The 17,332-nt window shown below is 44.6% G+C and overlaps 1 protein-coding gene across 4 annotated transcripts; it reads right to left on the bottom strand.

The window, feature by feature from the left end:
* Window positions 1-3,924: 3,924 nt before the first annotated feature.
* srsf1 (serine and arginine rich splicing factor 1) lies at window positions 3,925-10,035 on the bottom strand. 4 transcript variants are annotated; one of them, XR_004416058.1, is made up of 5 exons: window positions 9,445-10,031; window positions 7,573-7,814; window positions 7,319-7,491; window positions 6,138-6,271; window positions 3,925-5,293 (listed from the first exon to the last, which is right to left on the bottom strand). XR_004416058.1 is itself a non-coding variant. In XM_033045612.1 (4 exons), the coding sequence occupies exons 1-4, from the start codon at window positions 9,639-9,641 to the stop codon at window positions 6,257-6,259; spliced, it is 627 nt and encodes a 208-aa protein (XP_032901503.1). In that variant the 5' UTR covers window positions 9,642-10,035; the 3' UTR covers window positions 3,925-6,256. The 4 variants fall into 4 exon arrangements, 2 of the variants coding, with proteins under 2 accessions (XP_032901503.1, XP_032901502.1); XR_004416057.1 differs by having other exon boundaries at window positions 6,138-7,491; window positions 9,445-10,033; XM_033045612.1 differs by having other exon boundaries at window positions 3,925-6,271; window positions 9,445-10,035.
* Window positions 10,036-17,332: the final 7,297 nt, after the last annotated feature.

The raw sequence follows: 17,332 nt of genomic DNA, 5'->3' as shown, positions 1-17,332 counted from the left end.
AAATTCTTCAAAGCCCTCATGAAAAAAATGCACTCTTCCAGCATTATTGCTCAAAAACAGGCAGCTCCAGTACACTTCGTATCGACCTACTGTCAAACTGTGTAGATTCTATCTCTTGTGGAGTCCCTTTTGTATTACAATGGATGGAATAAGTCTAGGCAGTGGAAGAGCAAAATATTAGTCAGACTTTTCAAATGTTTACAGCATATCAATCACACATACAAAATTTAGCTGTGACAAGCATCACCCAATATCAATTTAATTGATAAAAGTACATACTCGGGGGACTTGTAACCACTTACCTTTACATTTTGTAACTACAATAGGGGATGTTAATATGGTTTCCAAAATATTGCATTTAAGTATAACCCTCGGATGCAGTATTGTGCATGCGATTTGATTATAGCCACTTGTGTATGTTGTTTTAATAGCAAAGTAAAACGTTTCATATCAGGGCACGAAGATTGCTTGGGCTGTCCAAATATTGTGGTGAGTTATCTTCACGATGAATCTGTCCATAGATACCTTTTTGCTCATAATGCTGGTTAATCTTCACCAGCTGCAAATCATCTTTCACCGAATTTGTATATTAGAAATAAAAACTGCTAAGCCTCTGAAATCAGCTTTTGTTACACTTTTTGGGGAATAAGTCTTCAGTATTAGGTGTCCCCTTGATTGTGGGCACTGCACAAGGTACTGCACATTGCCCAAAAGAACTTCAAGCTGATGGGGATCTAATTAAAGGTCATTCCCTCTTAGAAGTTTTGGATATACGGTGCATTTGGAAAAATGGAGAAAAAGTGCCAAGAAAGACTACTGCAACATGCCTTGAAAGACTTGATGTTCCCGAAAAAATTGTCAGTACTGTAGTGCAATACTCCCTAACGCACGTAAAATCAAATGTCAAAGGATCCAGCTTCCAATTTAAAAAAACCCAATGCAAATTGAATTCTTCACTAATCTGAGTCCAGGCAACCCTTTCAACTTAACCATGTTGCTTGACCCGAGAGATTATCAATCTACCTCACTACCAGTTATCCTTCTAGATGTGGTTCTTTTCCTGGCAACCAATTGCCGTTATCAAAATTCTCAGTAATTGCGTTACAATTGTCAATCCATCAGTGTTAACGTCACCACGCATCAACTACATGGAGCACATGTCAGGTCATTCCCATCCATGACACCTGCAAAAAAAAAAGTCCCAGAGTAAAACCACATCATACATTTGTACTAAAATAACTGAAGTGTTATTCAAAGGCAACAACCTTACGTAATCTAGTTTCCGTCTTTCACTGAGACTACTGCCTGATAATCACTAACTGTTAATATCTAATCCAATCTGCCACCACCACCTAGACTGCCTGCACTTTAATTGTGCTCCATAAAAGAACATAAAGCTTTCACCTCCCTTTAAGGGCGAGATTTGCTTCAAATTTAAAGGGAACTGTTCACCCATCTAAAAAAAATAATTAGGATACAGGTTCCAGAGGTGAAATAGCTATTAACGGTGATTCCAAGTCAACAATTCCTCACCAGTCCAGAAATGACAATATACCAGTGCACCCTCACACAGAAAGTTGCATTCGCCATTGGACAGAAGTTAAAACTAGTTGCTCTTGCACCAGAGACCCAAAACAAGTTCTCTTTCATCTTTTCCAGTCCAATCAAACCTTTCAAGTCTATTTGCTTTTATTTAAGCACCCAATTGTAGCTCATGCATGATCTACATGCTGTTTTGATTTGGAAATTTTCAAATTGAGAAAAGTTTCAGTTGACTAGAGGTGTAAAATGACAACCAGCAATGCTATCTATGTCAAGTGATTTTGGGCATAATGCCATTTTTCATATGCAAAGACTAAATTAGAATTAGAAGCCATGTTAACTAGTAAGGAGGTTTATCAGTGGAGCTGAAATAAGGGATTTGGCAGAATTTGTGCAATTCATCTGATAAATCAATTCCCACAATTAAGTGGGGTCAGAATGGAAACAATAATGCTACGAACCTTATAACATTACAGAATGGAAACAATAATGCTACGAACGAGCTCGTCATATTTAACTCAGAATAAGGAAACTATGTTGAAAATGGACCCTCTCCTCCCCCCCCCCCCCCCCCCCCCAAAAAAAGCAGGGCATACTTCATGTCAGAAATCAAGCAGAGTTCCTTTGATAGAAAGCAAGAACATGCAGAGTATGGGTAAGAAAATACATCCCAAATTCCAGTGTCAACAATGTAGTCAAAACCTACATTTCAATCACAGCACAGACATCAAGCAATTCCGCTACTCCTTTATGAGCATGATTGGTATGTCTTTGATCATTAGATTATGTTGGGGATCACCTGATATAGGCAACATGTTTATGAAGTTTGCTAAGATGACCATTTTAGGCACCATATCTGAGGAAGGATGTGCTGGCTCTGGAGAGGGTCCAGATGAGGTTTATAATAATGACCCCAGGAATGAGGTTAACCAATGATGAGCATTTGTCATCACTGGGCCTATACTCGCGGGAGTTCAGAAGAATGAGAGGGGTCTCATTGAAACATACAGAACAGTGAAAGGCTTGGATTGAGTGGATGTGGAGAGGATGCTATATTTAAGAGGGTTAGATGTGGCCCTTGTGGCTAAAGGGATCAGGGGGTATGGAGAGAAGGCAGGTACAGGATAATGAGTTGGATGATGAGTCATGATCATATTGAATGGCGGTGCAGGCTCAAAGTGGGGAGAGTCTAGGACGAGAGGTCATAGCCTCAGAATTAAAGGACGTGCTTTTAGGAAGGAGATGAGGAGAAATGTATTTAGGCAAAGGGCGGTGAATCTGTGGAAATCTTTGCCACAGAAGGCCAAGACAGTGGATAGTTTTACGGCAGATATATAGATTTTTGATTAGTAGAGGTGTCAGAGGTTATGGGGAGGCAGTAGAATACGGTTAGGAAGGAGATAGATCAACCATGATTGAATGGCGGAGAGTTGATGGGCCGAATGGCCTAATTCCACTCATAACCACATGACCTTACAACTGACAAGAAATAAAACAGGGTTTATTCTATTAACTCATCGTGAGAAGATATAATGACATCTTACATTTCCGACTTGAATTCTTTATTTTATGCACAAGGCAACATAGTTTAATTTTCTGATGCACCGTAGACCAAAACTTGTATTGATAAAAATATGGATGTCCATTGTAATGAACTTAACCGCTGGGAACAAGTTGTTTCCAAGCCAAATACAGATTTGCTTCACTATCCTGCAATAAAATTCTTATTCTCAATGGAAATTTGACATCAGAATTGGTGTAACAGACATGGCTGATATCTGTGGCACCAATGACAATACTAGGGTAGCACAAGCTGACCATGTGTTTTGTATAGATTTAAGGGCCTGTCCCACGAGCATGCGGCAAGCACGACCTAACGTGGTCGCTTGAGCCGCACGGGGCCGGTCCCACTTCGATCACCAGAGCCGTATGGAGTTGTCCCGACATCGCGCGGGGCTCCGAAAAACTGACTGTTCAAAAATTCCGTGCAGCAACGGCCTGCCTCAACGGGCGTGCGCGTCTCGACGCCTTACTTCACATCACTCACGGCCCCCGTTTCCAGTTTGGTCGTGCTCGCCGCATGTTGGTAGGACCGGCCCTGTACGGGGATCACTCTATCTCCGCGTGGCCCCCGCTTCCGTTTTGGTCGCGCTTGCCACATGCTCGTGGGACTGGCCCTTAACTCTATGCCGTGTATAGAAAATATTTGTGAGCAGTACTTGCCTATTTCAAAAGCAATGAGTATTACTTAAGAACAAGAGCATAAAAGATGTTTCAATGAAGAAAAGGTGCCATTTTCATAGTTAACATAGAAAGTGTGTAGATTCAAGTCAGAAGATATAAAATACTCTGCTGCAAAGAAATGCAAAATAAAAATCCAGCAACGGCTTTGTTGATCCTTTATTAAAATTCACAACATTCTTTGTCTCACTGTGTTTAGTCATTACACTCATCTTGTACAAGCTATCTAATGTCTCAAGGAGAGTGCATACAATACACACAAAGGATGCTAACCACAAGATGTCTCTACTGCACCTCAATTAAGTGCTTTAGGGACAACCAATGGCAACACATCACTTTCTACTTATCCATCCCTTTGTTAACAAAAGTAACAATTTTCTGGAGCAAAAAAAGAAAATCAACCCAAATTAATCCTAAAATGACCATCCCACCCATCTTTAGTTTTAGAAATCACCATCCATCTGGCAATAGATTTTTTTTGATAGACAAAAAGTAGGAAAACGCTTTCATGTTCTAATATACTTGAGCTGAAGAGTGTTTGATTACTCCGAAAAAGATTAACAATTTAGTGGTGGAATTACACACTATTGTAGATTATCTTGATTTTTCCGTTAGTTGTTCCATTACAATACCCAACTAAGGAACTAAACTTAAAACTACCAGCAGATTCTAGTACAACAAATGTAAGCCCAATACATCACGCCCATGTCAAGTAACCAAAATTTAGAATACTAATTTGCATCATAAATGTGGTAATACAACTTGTAAATTAATGGGAATATATAAAATGCATTTTATTTACAGCATTTGTTGTGAACAGTTTGGAGATTACTTAAGGCTCCTGACAAAATTACACAAAATGGAAGCCAGACATCTGTTCACAAAATTATCAACCCAAACATACACTTAAAAAGTAATTTATTGTCAAAATGGATGTTAAACATTAAAGCTTAAGATGTAATACGTTTGGGCCAAAAAATCAATCGATTTTATCAATCCCTTAAATTTGGAACGCACAGCCAATTCATATCTTTAACAAACACCCCATAATAAAGTACAAAAAGTTAGATATCAGCCTTGTTAAATTGTTACCAAATCCTGAATGCCGAATCCATCCAAAGAGATTGCTCCAGTGGTACCTCTCCTGGTCCTGGCTTCACTCCGTTTACGAAAAAAGGCCAAAGGAACACACAAAAAACAGCCAATCCCACGGGCCATCCATTGAATTCCAACTGATTAAAAAAACAAAACAAAAAAACAGGGAAGGGCTTTTCGAATAGCCAATTGTGGGTTTGAGGGAAAAAACAAAAACAGAAAATAACAAACAAAACAAAAAAATCCACAAATACACGGTTTGATTGGGGCAGCAATCCACTCCTACAGCTCCTGGTAATATGATCCCGCTCCATGAATCCATGTTATGATCCTCCCTATCCTATCCTCATAATGAATTGAATCCAAAGATCCAGCTCCAAGGATTGGGATCCAATGAGCCCTCTCCAATCCAAACCTTTAATAACCAGCAAAACCAAAAAAGGAGGCAAACGTTAGATACAACAAACAACAAGGTTTATATGGGATGGGACAGTCATAGCTGTCATCTGGTCAATATATACAGATGCTTTGACAGATGAACAGCACAAACTGCAGCACACCCCTAGTCAATATGAACGTTGTTACATATTTTAAGAAGTAATTTTATTTCACAATACCATTAAAAATGACAAATTACTATTGTAGTTAAGCATTCACTAACCCAACATCATTGTGACCCATGAATGGGCACATGATATAAGCCTTACACTTACTTAGCTACATTAAATTATGTCTATAGATACTGCTCGGTTTATTTGGAAAGTAAATGAAATAAGGGACATGATGTTGGACTAGTGGATATAAATTCAAGCCCTGATAGCATGTACTACACGCACTTCGGTTACAACAAAATTTACTGGTGCAGTTTTTTTACTTTCATCGACGCCTTCATTTCTAGTTACCATGTGAAATCTAGTAATTGAGTTGTACTATACATGTAATTCACCACTTAACTGTATTACGCACTAAATTGATGAATTTTTGATCCAGGTAACCAAACTGCTGAAATACAGCCATTTTACTTTTAATTCTTTTAGAAGTTTGTAAAGTTTACCAATGGAACTTCTGCTCAAAATGGTGAAAACCAATGCCAGACTAGTCACACAGAACATGCAAGCTCAGCAGTATTGATGCTGCACAGAACTTCGTAATGCGGCACAGTAACACCACAGTTCATGGATTATACAACCATTTGTACAAAAGAAGCACAACTTCAATACTGCCAAGTTTAATTGTGACAATAGCACTTGGAGTCATACCATTGCCTCCATAAATGATCAGATTGCTCCTCCTCCTCCAATTAGAAACGATTTGATATTCCTAATATGACTGAAATGAGCTCCACAATCCTTTAATCCAAAGAATGCTTAATCCATCCTCAGTTGAGATATGTCTATAGGAAGATACATGAAAAGGTAAGATAAGGTACAACACAAGGTTTTCACAGACATGTTTCACAACAGCCCTATCTACATAGCATCCTACAATTCTTACATTAGGATTTATTCAATTCAAATGAAGTATAAACATTAACAAATTACTGCAACAGTTTACTGTTAATTCATGTCATGTTGACACCATTTTGAAAACTTCCCAAACTCCAAATCTATTCTATCTATACAATTATCAGACCTCAGCAATGACGAGGGAATGTTAACAAAAGAGACTCAACCCTCTTTGCGGTATCGATTTTAAATTGTGTACTAAACTTGAATAAAACAAGTTAACGTGGATTTAAAAATAAAGAATCCATTCTAATTAAGGAAAAGAGTGGCGTTCTACAAGAAATTCCAGCAATGGATTTACAATCTAGCTACGCGAGCGCGATCTGCTATGACGGGGTGAGTAGCGGGGAGATCCTCTGCTTCGTCTGGGAGAGTAACTACGGCTTCTGCTGCGGCTTCGGCTACGACTTCTGGTTCGACTGCGGCTACGTGAACGAGATCTTCCATAGCTTGGACTTCGTGGACCGTCAACTTTCACACGGATATATGCTGTTTCTCCCTATTGAATACGTGAAGAGAAATGTTCACTACTTTCAAATGTAATCCAGGAAAGCCACTGAATAAGGCTAATACTATGTTAGTTTTTTTTTGTGTAAAGTATTACGTCCTTGTGCCACTCAGTGGCGACTTTCAACCAGAATAGTTTTCCTTGCAACTTAAGGCATGTTAAAGATAGTGCTGCAAATTAATCACAAACTTTTCGTTAAGACAAAGAGGTTAAATTGTAAAACTCAGCACAATATATTTGCCCACACAATTATTAAATGGCCAATTCCCACAAGGATTCAAAGATTGTTGTATTAGCCATAAACAGAAACCCGTTTGCTTAAGCCATTCCTTGTGGTTATTTTTGCCTTACCTGAAGCTCCAAATGAACAGTTAAGTTACGGCTCTTAGTCATCATCTCTTAAGCCTTTCAGAATTAGGTTACATACCTCATGTGATCGAAATTTTGTGTTATCCAGCTTTCGTACAGCATAGTTCATATCTTCCTTGCGAACAAACTCCACGACACCAGTCCCATCACGAAAAACATCAGCGTAACATACATCACCTGCTTCCCGCATGTGATCTTTCAAATCTTGCCAACTACCACTCGGAGGAAGCCCTGGGAAAGTCCATTTTGTTATTAAAAAAAACATTATATGTTGTTCAAAAATAAGTGAAAGGATTGTAATCTCAGACTCACCTGATACCACCACTCTGTATTCTGAGCGCCTAGAGGGGGGCCCATATCTTCCCCTTGGTGTTTGACCACCACCACCACCACCTCCGCCTCCTCCTCCACCACCGCCTCCTCCTCCGCCGCCGCCGCCACCACCACCACCACCCCCTCTTCCAGTCCCTCTCCCACTCCGTGGAAATTCAACACGCAGACGGTATCCATCATAATCATAACCATCGCGTCCATATACGGCATCTTCCGCGTCTCTGTAAATACAGAGAAACGTCAAATTTCAAGTGAACATTGACAAAACAGTCATTGGAGCAGGCTCCAAGTTTTAAAATAAGGCAGTACGGCCAAAACTTTATCATTCCATGTTCCCAAAAACATGAAATCGTCTTGTATTTGGGGTAACCGCGTGGTCTACACAGTGCGCGGGAAAACAAGAACCAATCACAAGTACTTCACTATTATAATGTAACACGCCATCAAACATATGTGCTGTTTGAGTTAAATCTGATCTCACGTTTGTCTGCAAAGCATGCGGTCTTATTCTCACTTAGAGCTGCAGCAAATCCCCGCTAAACAAAGGGCTTGCGTGGCGCGCTTTCCCTCTGCAGCAAAATGGCGATCAGACTGGAATAGATACAACCAGTCGGTTACATTCCAGATAAACACTGCCGAAGTGGTGCTCCGTATGGCACATAAATCTTTCATCATCATGGTTTAAACCTCCCCTTGTCCTCGGGAACCCCAAACATTTTACACAACAGAAACAAGGTCAATCAGAATGTAACTGAAACTAAACGGACAGCACATTTATCATCTGAACAAATGGATCGCCCTCTCATTTAAGCGGCTGCCCTTAACTATGGTAACACGCTTTAAAAAAAAACTTGAACAAGCCTTAAAAAAAAAGCTGCACCAAGTTCAATTCCTGCGGGAGTTAAACTAGTAGATAAATGTAACTACGTCCAAATGTATTACGACCACCCCGCCCGGAGATGTGTCCACCACGAGGTTGCACCGAATACTCATGTTCAAAAGCTGAAAGCCAACACGGTCCCCGCCACACAACAGGCAGCAAAGCCAAGCTCAGGCTGGTTGTAAGGAGAAAACACACTGATGCCAAGCCCCGAGCTGCAACGGAGGGATGCAACCTCCCCACCATTGCCAATATTCCCGCGGATAGAAACAAAAACACATCGAGTGGATATCTTAGCTCCAGCCTAGGGAGTTACATGTACTGTATGTCCCCCCCCCCCCAGATAGAATAGTAACCTTCCCGGCCCTCCCTCCCTCCGAGGGGGGGGCGCTCGGGAGGTGAGGGCAGAGCAAGAGGAGAGAAGGTGGGAGACGGGAGGGGTTGGAGAGTGGAGAGTACATAGAAAATAGGTGGAGGAGTATGCCATTCGGCCCTGCAAGCCAGCACCGCCATTCAATGTGATCATGGCTGATCATCGCGTCAGTACCCCGTTCCCGCCTTCTCCCCTTATCCCTCGATTCCCTTAGCCCTAAGAGCCAAGTGTCTTGAACTTTCTCTTGAAAGTTAGGGGGTAAGGTGAGAGGGGGAGAGATGCTGGTGGTGGTGAGGGAGTAGAGTAGGGCGCCTGGTGGTGGGGGGAGCGGGGTGGGGGTGTGATGGGGGGAGCGGGGTGGGGGTGTGATGGGGGGGCCGGGGGGGGGTGTGATGGGGACCCGGGTGAGAGGCGGGGACCCGGGTGAGAGGCGGGGACCCGGGTGAGAGGCGGGGACCCGGGTGAGGGGTGGGGTGTGATGGGGACCCGGGTGAGGGGTGGGGGTGTGATGGAGGCCGTGCGCGACTGGGGGTGGGTGCGCACACCTGACCCCCGCCGTCCTGCCCGGTCGGTCGGTCCCGGCTCCGCTCTGCTCTACCTCGGGTCCTCGAACTCGACGAAGGCGAAGGGCGGGCCGCCGCGGCGGTTCTTCAGGTCGATGTCCCTGATGCTGCCGTACTTGTAGAAGACGTCCTCGATGTCCTTGGTGCGGATGTCCGGCGGCAGGTTGCCCACGTAGATCCGACAGTCGTTGTTGCCCGCCGGCCCGCGGATAACGCCGCTGTGGTTTTGCATCCCGTTCCCCTCCAGCGCGGCGGTTGGTGCGGCTCCAAGTAGGTGCGTAAAAACTAAAAAAAAAAAAACCCGATGGGATCACCGAGAGAGAGAGAGCGAGAAACGCCGAGAGTATTTGCGCGACTCTGCCGGAGCCCACGCTCTGCAGTCTGTAGAATTAGTTTGGTTAAGACGCCAAACGAAAGGAAACTGGCCGGGAGATGGATGTTTCGGCGCAAGTCGCGGGTTCCAACCGCCGTCCGCCGCTTCCCGCGATCGCAACAAAATGGCGGGTGCTCCCCTCACTCTCGGCTCCGTCCCGAGGAGTGCGGCGGCCGCAAGTAGTCCCGGCCCCCGCGGAGCGCCACCACTCCAACAAAAGAGTACGGCTCTTCCAAGTCGGCCCATCCCACAGCCGGTTGTTCCTACGTGTCCTGTGCAACTGCAGACCGATTTCTTTCACGTTTCCCGATTTTTCATGCCGTTGAACGTCTCTCACCCGGCAGGAACGGTGCATGTTAGGGTTTTTTTGGGTGGGGGGGAGGGGTGCTGCGCAAGAACCCCGGGTGAGGAGGCGGCGCTGACGTCATGGTACTTGGCGCGCTTGGGCATCTCCTTCCCCCGACACCCGGACGGCGGCTCCATGTCGCCCACAGACACCAGCGACGCTGCTCGCTGCCTTTACACCAAAGATGCTGCTTTACACCACTTATAGCGGCCAGACTCAAGAGACTGCAACAATATAAGCGGCTGCTGGGGGATGCGTTGCAGCCGCACAGTTGGCCCAATCTAGCATGTCTCCAGTGACTCTTACAAACTTCCACAAGAAGCATGCTTCAAATGCTGCTTTATTTGTCACGTGGATCTTATAGAGGTGTACAAAGGCATGAGAGGAATGGTTCAAGTAGGCGCACAAAGATTTGTTGCCCAGAGTAGGGGAATCGAGAACCAGAGGACATAGTTTTACCGTGAGGAGGAAAGATTTAATAGGAACCTGAGGCATAACTTTTTCACACAAAGGGTGGTTGCCACATGCAATGAACTGCCGGGGGAGGTAGTTGAAAGTACAGGAGAAAATACATGTGCTATTATTGCAACGTTTGAGAAACATGAACAGGAGGGATATGGGCCAAACGCAGGCAGGTGGGAGCTAGGCCAGATGGTGCATCAGGACGGCGTGGGCAAGTTGGGCCGATGGGCCTGTTTCCATGCTGTATGACTATATGGTTAGCGTCCAGGCCTGACGTCAGAGAGCCAACATCCCGGCGAGCGGGCCTGATCGGCGGGCTGCCCGTAGCGGCGACTGTGGAGAGGGCTCTGGAGGCCCCGACCACTGGTGAACATCGAGGAAGAGACTGACTTTGGTGCCTTCCCTCACAGTGGGAAACTTTTGATTTTGCTGTGTGGGGATGTTTTATGTTTAAATCTATCGTGTGTTGTGTTCTTTATTTTAGTGTATGGCTGTATGGTGATCACATTTCACTGCCATCTGGCACATGTGACAAATAAATGTATCTTGTATCTTGTGTATCTGCACAGTGAAATTAATTTGCATATATTACACATGCAGGAGTCGCCTTGTTTTGGCACCATTTCCAAAGTCCAGTCGGCCCACGCTCGATGTACTGGAGCAGTTCTCGAATATTGACATCCCTCTACTTGTCCAGCAATCTTTGTGTCCCATGGGCTCCTACAGCCGACTTTGAAGGCATAGGAGGCATTGCCTCGATTCACTTTCCTATCGGCGATTATTTCTCCAGTTATGCCGCCTGATGAGCCTGGTCCTGCTGACGGACGGGCCCTGCGGTCTGATGAGGTTTATTTTAACAAAGTGCTGGAGTAACCCAGTGGGTCAGGCAACATTTCCGGAGGGAAACTATTGGTAACGTTTCAGGTTGGGTCACTTCCTCTTGACTATTTGGGAACGGCTTGGCCCAGGACCGCAAGAAATAGTAGAGAGTTGTGGATGTAGCCCAGTCCATTACACAGACCAGACTCCCCCACCACCGACTCCCATCTGCATTTCATTCTGCCTTGGAAAATCAGCCAACGTAATCAAAGACATCCTACCTAGCTCATTGCTTCTTCCAGCTCCAGTCTGGCAGTAGATACAAAAGCTTGAAGGCAGGCACTGCCAGGCTTGGGGATAGCTTCTTCCCCTCTGTTATCAGGCTTCTGAACAGTCCTTCCATAAGCTAGGGTATTGTCTGATTCACCTCTACCCCATTGTGGCCATCGGGCTTTGTCTATGGAACTGATGCGCTACTGAGCTAAAATATACTCTGTACCTTCCCCATTGCTCTATCGATTGTACTTGCGTTTGACTTGATTGTATTTATCTATAGTATTATCTGCTCCGATTGGATAGCATACAAAACAAGTTTCTTCCCAGTACTTTGGTACACGTGACAATAATAAACCTAATCACTGGAGAATTCAATGTTGATGTTGGAGTAACAGCACCGCATACTCCACTTGTGTAGCTTGCAACCCAACAGTATGAACAGTGTCAAATTCAATTTCAGATTAACTAACCAAATCCACCTTCTGACTTTCTCCCCTCAACTCCCTCCCTCCCTCCTCCTCCCCTCTTCCCTACACTGCACCTGGACTTGCACCTACTTCACTCACCTTCCACTTGCATTCCTTCTGGCTTCACAATTCACGACGACAGATGGCACAATGGGCTAAGTGTTCGGCTGGCAACCGGAAGGTAGCCGGTTCGAATCCCGCTTGGAGTGCATACTGTTGTTGTGTCCTTGGGCAAGACACTTCACTCACCTTTGCCTGTGTGTGAATGTGTGAGTGATTGGTGGTGGTCGGAGGGGCCGTAGGCGCAGATTGGCAGCCACGCTTCCATCAGTCTGCCCCAGGGCAGCTGTGGCTACAGAAGTAGCTTACCACCACCGAGTGTGACTGAGGAGTGAATGAATAATGCGATGTAAAGCGCCTTGAGTATTAGAAAGGCGCTATATAAATCCCATCCATTATCATTATTAACTCTTTTATGCTTATCTTTTCACCTCTGGCCTTTGTCCAACCATCTGCCTATCAACTCCAACTGTATGTGAGTATCACTTGCCAGGGTTTGTCCTGCTTCCACTTCTCTTCCAGCTTTCTTAGCCCCACCCCCTATCAAAATCAGTTTGAAGAAGGGTCCTGACCCTAAAAGTCACCTATTCATCTTCTCCCTGAATGCTGCCTGACCTGCTGAGTTACTTCAGCACGTTGAGTCTAAACCTAAACAACACGTAGTTAAAGAGAGACTTGTAGTCATGTGGTGCTTTTACAAATCCTTGGACCTTGGATACACACAGAAACAAGCCCCTTGATCTACTGAGTCAGTGCCAACCATAAGCCAGTCATTTACACTAGTGCTACATTGTTCCCTTTTATTTTAGTCTCTTAGATTACACCACTTGCCTACACACCAAGGGGAATTTGCACTGGACAATTGGTCTGCCACCCTATTTATTGTTTGGATCGGTGGGAACCCATAATGTCACAAGAAGTACGTGCAAACTCCACGCAGAAAGCATCTGAGATCGGGATTGAACCTGAGACTCGTGGCGTTGTGAGGCCACAGCTGTGCCACTGACTTCCAAAGCATTTTACAGCAAAATGTAAACCAGCATCTGCAGTCACCCTTGTTTAGTTTAGAGATACAGCGGTCCCTTTGGCCCACCGAGTCCGCAGCAGATCCCTGCACATTAGCACTATCCTACACAAACTAGGGATAATTTAGAATTTTACCAGCCAATTAACCTACAAACCTGTATTTGGAGTGTGGGAGGAAATCGAAGCACTTGTAGAAAACCCGCCATTGTATCTACCTTTATAAGAATCATCGTTGCTGAATAATGTTTAAATTTTTTAAAAAATGTTTTCAAGTCTTCAGCTTAAACGGCAGACCACCAGCTATGCTTGGATACGAGAGACATCCTCTGCACTTGATTTAATTTCATTCCTATGCCATGAATTGCCCTACCTTGTAATACCAATTGCTTAGGGATCAGCATGATCTCTATTAAACAGTGACTAAGTTTAGGTTTATTGTCAGGTGTTCCAAGGTAAACAGCTTTGCATGCTATTCAAACAGATCAGATAATGCTATACATAAAAACAATCATGCCAAACTCTAGTACAATAGGTAGAGCAAAGGGGAAGACACAGAGTGCAGAATATAGTTCTCAGCATTGTAGAGAATATTAGCATTAAGCTGAGGTTGGATGCATTTGGATTGTTTATTTCTGGAACGCAGAGGAAGACCCGATAGAAATATGTAAAGTGACGAGTGGCATAGATAGGGAAGATCGACGGTAGAAATGTCAAATACTCTAGGACATAGCTTTAATGTGAGAGCGAGAAAGTTTAAAGATGATAGTCCCCACCAGACTGGCCGGGAAGCTAATGGAATTGGGGCTCAACACCTCCCTGTGTGCCTGGGTCCTGGACTTTCTCACCGCCAGGCCCCAGGTAGTCAAGATGGGAGGGAATACATTGAAGTACCTCACCCTGAGCACAGGATCGCCCCAGGGTTGCGTCCTCAGCCCCCTACTGTACTCCCTGTACACACATGACTGTGTGGCTAGGTTCAGCTCCAACTCTATAATCAAGTTTGCTGATGACACTGTGGTGGTGGGCCTGATCTCAGACAACGACGAGAAGGCCTACCGGGAGGAGGTGGCTGGTCTAGCACTCTGGTGCCAGGATAACAGCCTCCTCTTGAACATCAAAAAAACGAAGGAGCTGATCATGGACTTTAGGAGGGCACATCATCCGAGGACGTACACTCCATTGAGGATAAATGGGGATCCTGTGGATAGGGTGAACTGTTTTAAATATCTGGGAGTCCACATCTCCGAGGATATGACATGGGCATCACACGCCTCAGCACTCGTGAGTAAGGCAAGGCAGCGCCTTTACAACCTCAGGCAATTGAGGAAATTCAGAGTGTCTCCGAGGATCCTCCAGTGCTTCTACGCAGCGGCGGTGGAAAGCATCTTGTCCGGGAACATTACCATCTGGTTTGGGAATTGCTCTGCCAAGGACAAGAAGGCTCTGCAGAGAGTAGTGCGTTCGGCCGAACGCACTATGGGAACTTCACTTGCCCCCCTGCAGGAACTATACATCAGGAGGTGCAACTCCAGAGCCAACAATATCATGAGAGACCCCTTCCACCCCTGCAACGGACTGTTCCAACTGCTACGGTCAGGCAAACGCCTCCGTTGCCATGCGGTGAGTACGGAGAGGTTGAGAAGGAGTTTCTTCCCAGAGGCCATTCGGACTGTAAACGCCTATCTCACCAGGGACTAACTCTACTGAACGTTTTTCCTTCCATTATTTATTATGTAAAAGAATATGTGTGTTATGATTGTGTTTATAGTTTGTTTGGTTGTTTGTCTTTTGCACAAAAGTCCGCGAGCATTGCCACTTTCATTTCACTGCACATCTCGTATGTGTATGTGACAAATAAACTTGACTTGACTTGACTTGATTTACAAGTCAAGTCTCCTTAAACTGCATCTGGAATGCGCTGCCAGGATAAATGATGGAAACAGATATGATATCGATGTTTAAGAGGCATTTAGCCTCGTGAATAGGTAAAGAACGGAGGGATATGGTTCTTGGGCAAGCAGATACAATAAATATCAATTGGCATCCTAGTCTTCACAGACACTGTGGTCTGAAGGGCCTATAGTGTGGTTCTGTTCTGATGTAGCATGGGCTGATGAGTTATTCATAACTACACCTTTGATTTGGAGAAGCTGCGCTCTATAAGGCGCATTTGGAATATTGTGAGCAATTTTGGGCACCATATCTGAGGAAGGATGTGCTGGCTCTGGAGAGGGTCCAGAGGAGGTTTACAAGAATGATCCCAGGAATGAGTAGGTTAACATATGATGAGCGTTTGACGGCACTGGGCCTGTACTCGCTGGAGTTTAGAAGAATGAGGGGTGACCTAATTGAAACGTACAGAATAGTGAAAGACTTGGATAGAGTGGATGTGGAGAGGATATTTCCACTAGTGGGAGAGTCTAGGACCAGAGGTCAGAGCCACAGAATTAAAGTAGATGAGGAGGTATTTCTATAGTCAGAGGGTGGTAAATCTGTGGAATTCTTTGCCACAGAAGGCTGTGGAGACAAAGTCAGTGGCAGAGATAAATAGATTCTTGATTAGTACATGTGTCAGAGATTATGGGGTTAGGAGGGAGAGATAGATCAGACATGATTGAATGGCGGATTAGATTTGGTGGGGTGAATCGCCTAATTCTGCTCCTATCACTTATGAAAGCACATGTAATGAAAATGAAATTGGGCTGCTTGTGTTTAAAAAGAGGGTGGCCCAGTGGCGCAGCAGTAGATTTGGGCCACGTGGGTTTTCTCCGGGTGCTCCGGTTTGCCTCCACACTCCAAAAGATGTACAGGTTTGTAGGTCAATTGTCTTTGGTAAAATTGTCCCCGGTGTGTAGGATCGCGTTAGTGTATGGAGTAATCGCTGGTCGCTGCAAACGTGGCGGGCCAAAGAGCCTGTTTCTGCACAGTATCACTCAAGTAAAACCTAACGTCGTATTCTGCAAATTTACTAATCAGCTTACTTACATTTGCTCTTCTTCCATTGCCTCCGCCTCCAACACCTATGTGTATGGCAAAGCCTCCTTTACTCTCAGTTACAAACCCTTCTCCTATCTCTAACATTCCTTCTCCTCCTGGACTCCTCTTGCCGGCCTTCCACCCTCTCCGGACTTCTTGATTTCCAACTGTGGAGGGACTTCTCCACTCCCCTTGCCCATACATTCACGAGGATGTTGCCAGCAATCGAGAGCCTGAGCTATAGGGAGAAGTTGGGCAGGCTAGGACTTTATTCCTTACGCTCTTGTACTTAAGTATTATTGTGACTAATGTATAGTAAGATTGTTACTGAACTTTACACAAACGAAGAATTTCACTAAACCGTGGTACATTACGAGTGTATTGCCATGACATGAGGGCCTGAGCTATCAAGAGATGTTACACAGGCTAAGACTTTATTCCTTGGAGCTGATCTTATAGAGGTGTATAAGATCATGAGGGAAATAGATAGGGTGAATGCACAGAGTATTTTGCCCAGGGTCGAGGAATCAAAGACCAGAGGACATAGATTTCAGGTGAGAGGAGAAAGATTTAATAGGAGCCTGAGGTGCAACTTTTTAACTCAGAGAGTGCTAGGTGTATGGAACAAGCTGCCAGAGGAGGTAGTTGAGGCAGGAAATATAATAATATTTAAAAGACACATGGACAGACACATGGATAGGGAAGGTTTTGATGGCTATGGGCCAAACGCAGGCATGCAGCATGGAAACAGGACCTTCGGCTCAACTTGTCCATGCCGACTAAGATGCCCCATTAACACAAATCCCACCTGCCTGGATTTGGCCTATAACCTCAACCTTATCTATCCTGTTCAAATGTATTTTAATTTGTTATAGTACCTGCCCCAAATACCTCTTCTGACAGCTTGTTCCATACACTTACCTCCCTCTGTGTGAAAAGGTTGCCTCTCAGTTTCCTATTAAATGTTTCCCTTCTTACTTTAAACCTATGTTCACTGGTTATTAATTCCCCTACTCTGGGTGAAAGGCATCTCTGTAAGATCTCTCCTCAGCATTCTGTACTCCAAGGAATAAACTAAATAAAGGATCAGTCTGAAGAAGGACCTCGACATGAAATGT

This window comes from Amblyraja radiata, chromosome 28 (genome assembly GCF_010909765.2).
Source record: "Amblyraja radiata isolate CabotCenter1 chromosome 28, sAmbRad1.1.pri, whole genome shotgun sequence".
Lineage (NCBI taxonomy): Eukaryota > Metazoa > Chordata > Chondrichthyes > Rajiformes > Rajidae > Amblyraja > Amblyraja radiata.
Note: the sequence above shows the minus strand (reverse complement) of the source record. Positions and strands in the feature narration are given on the sequence as shown.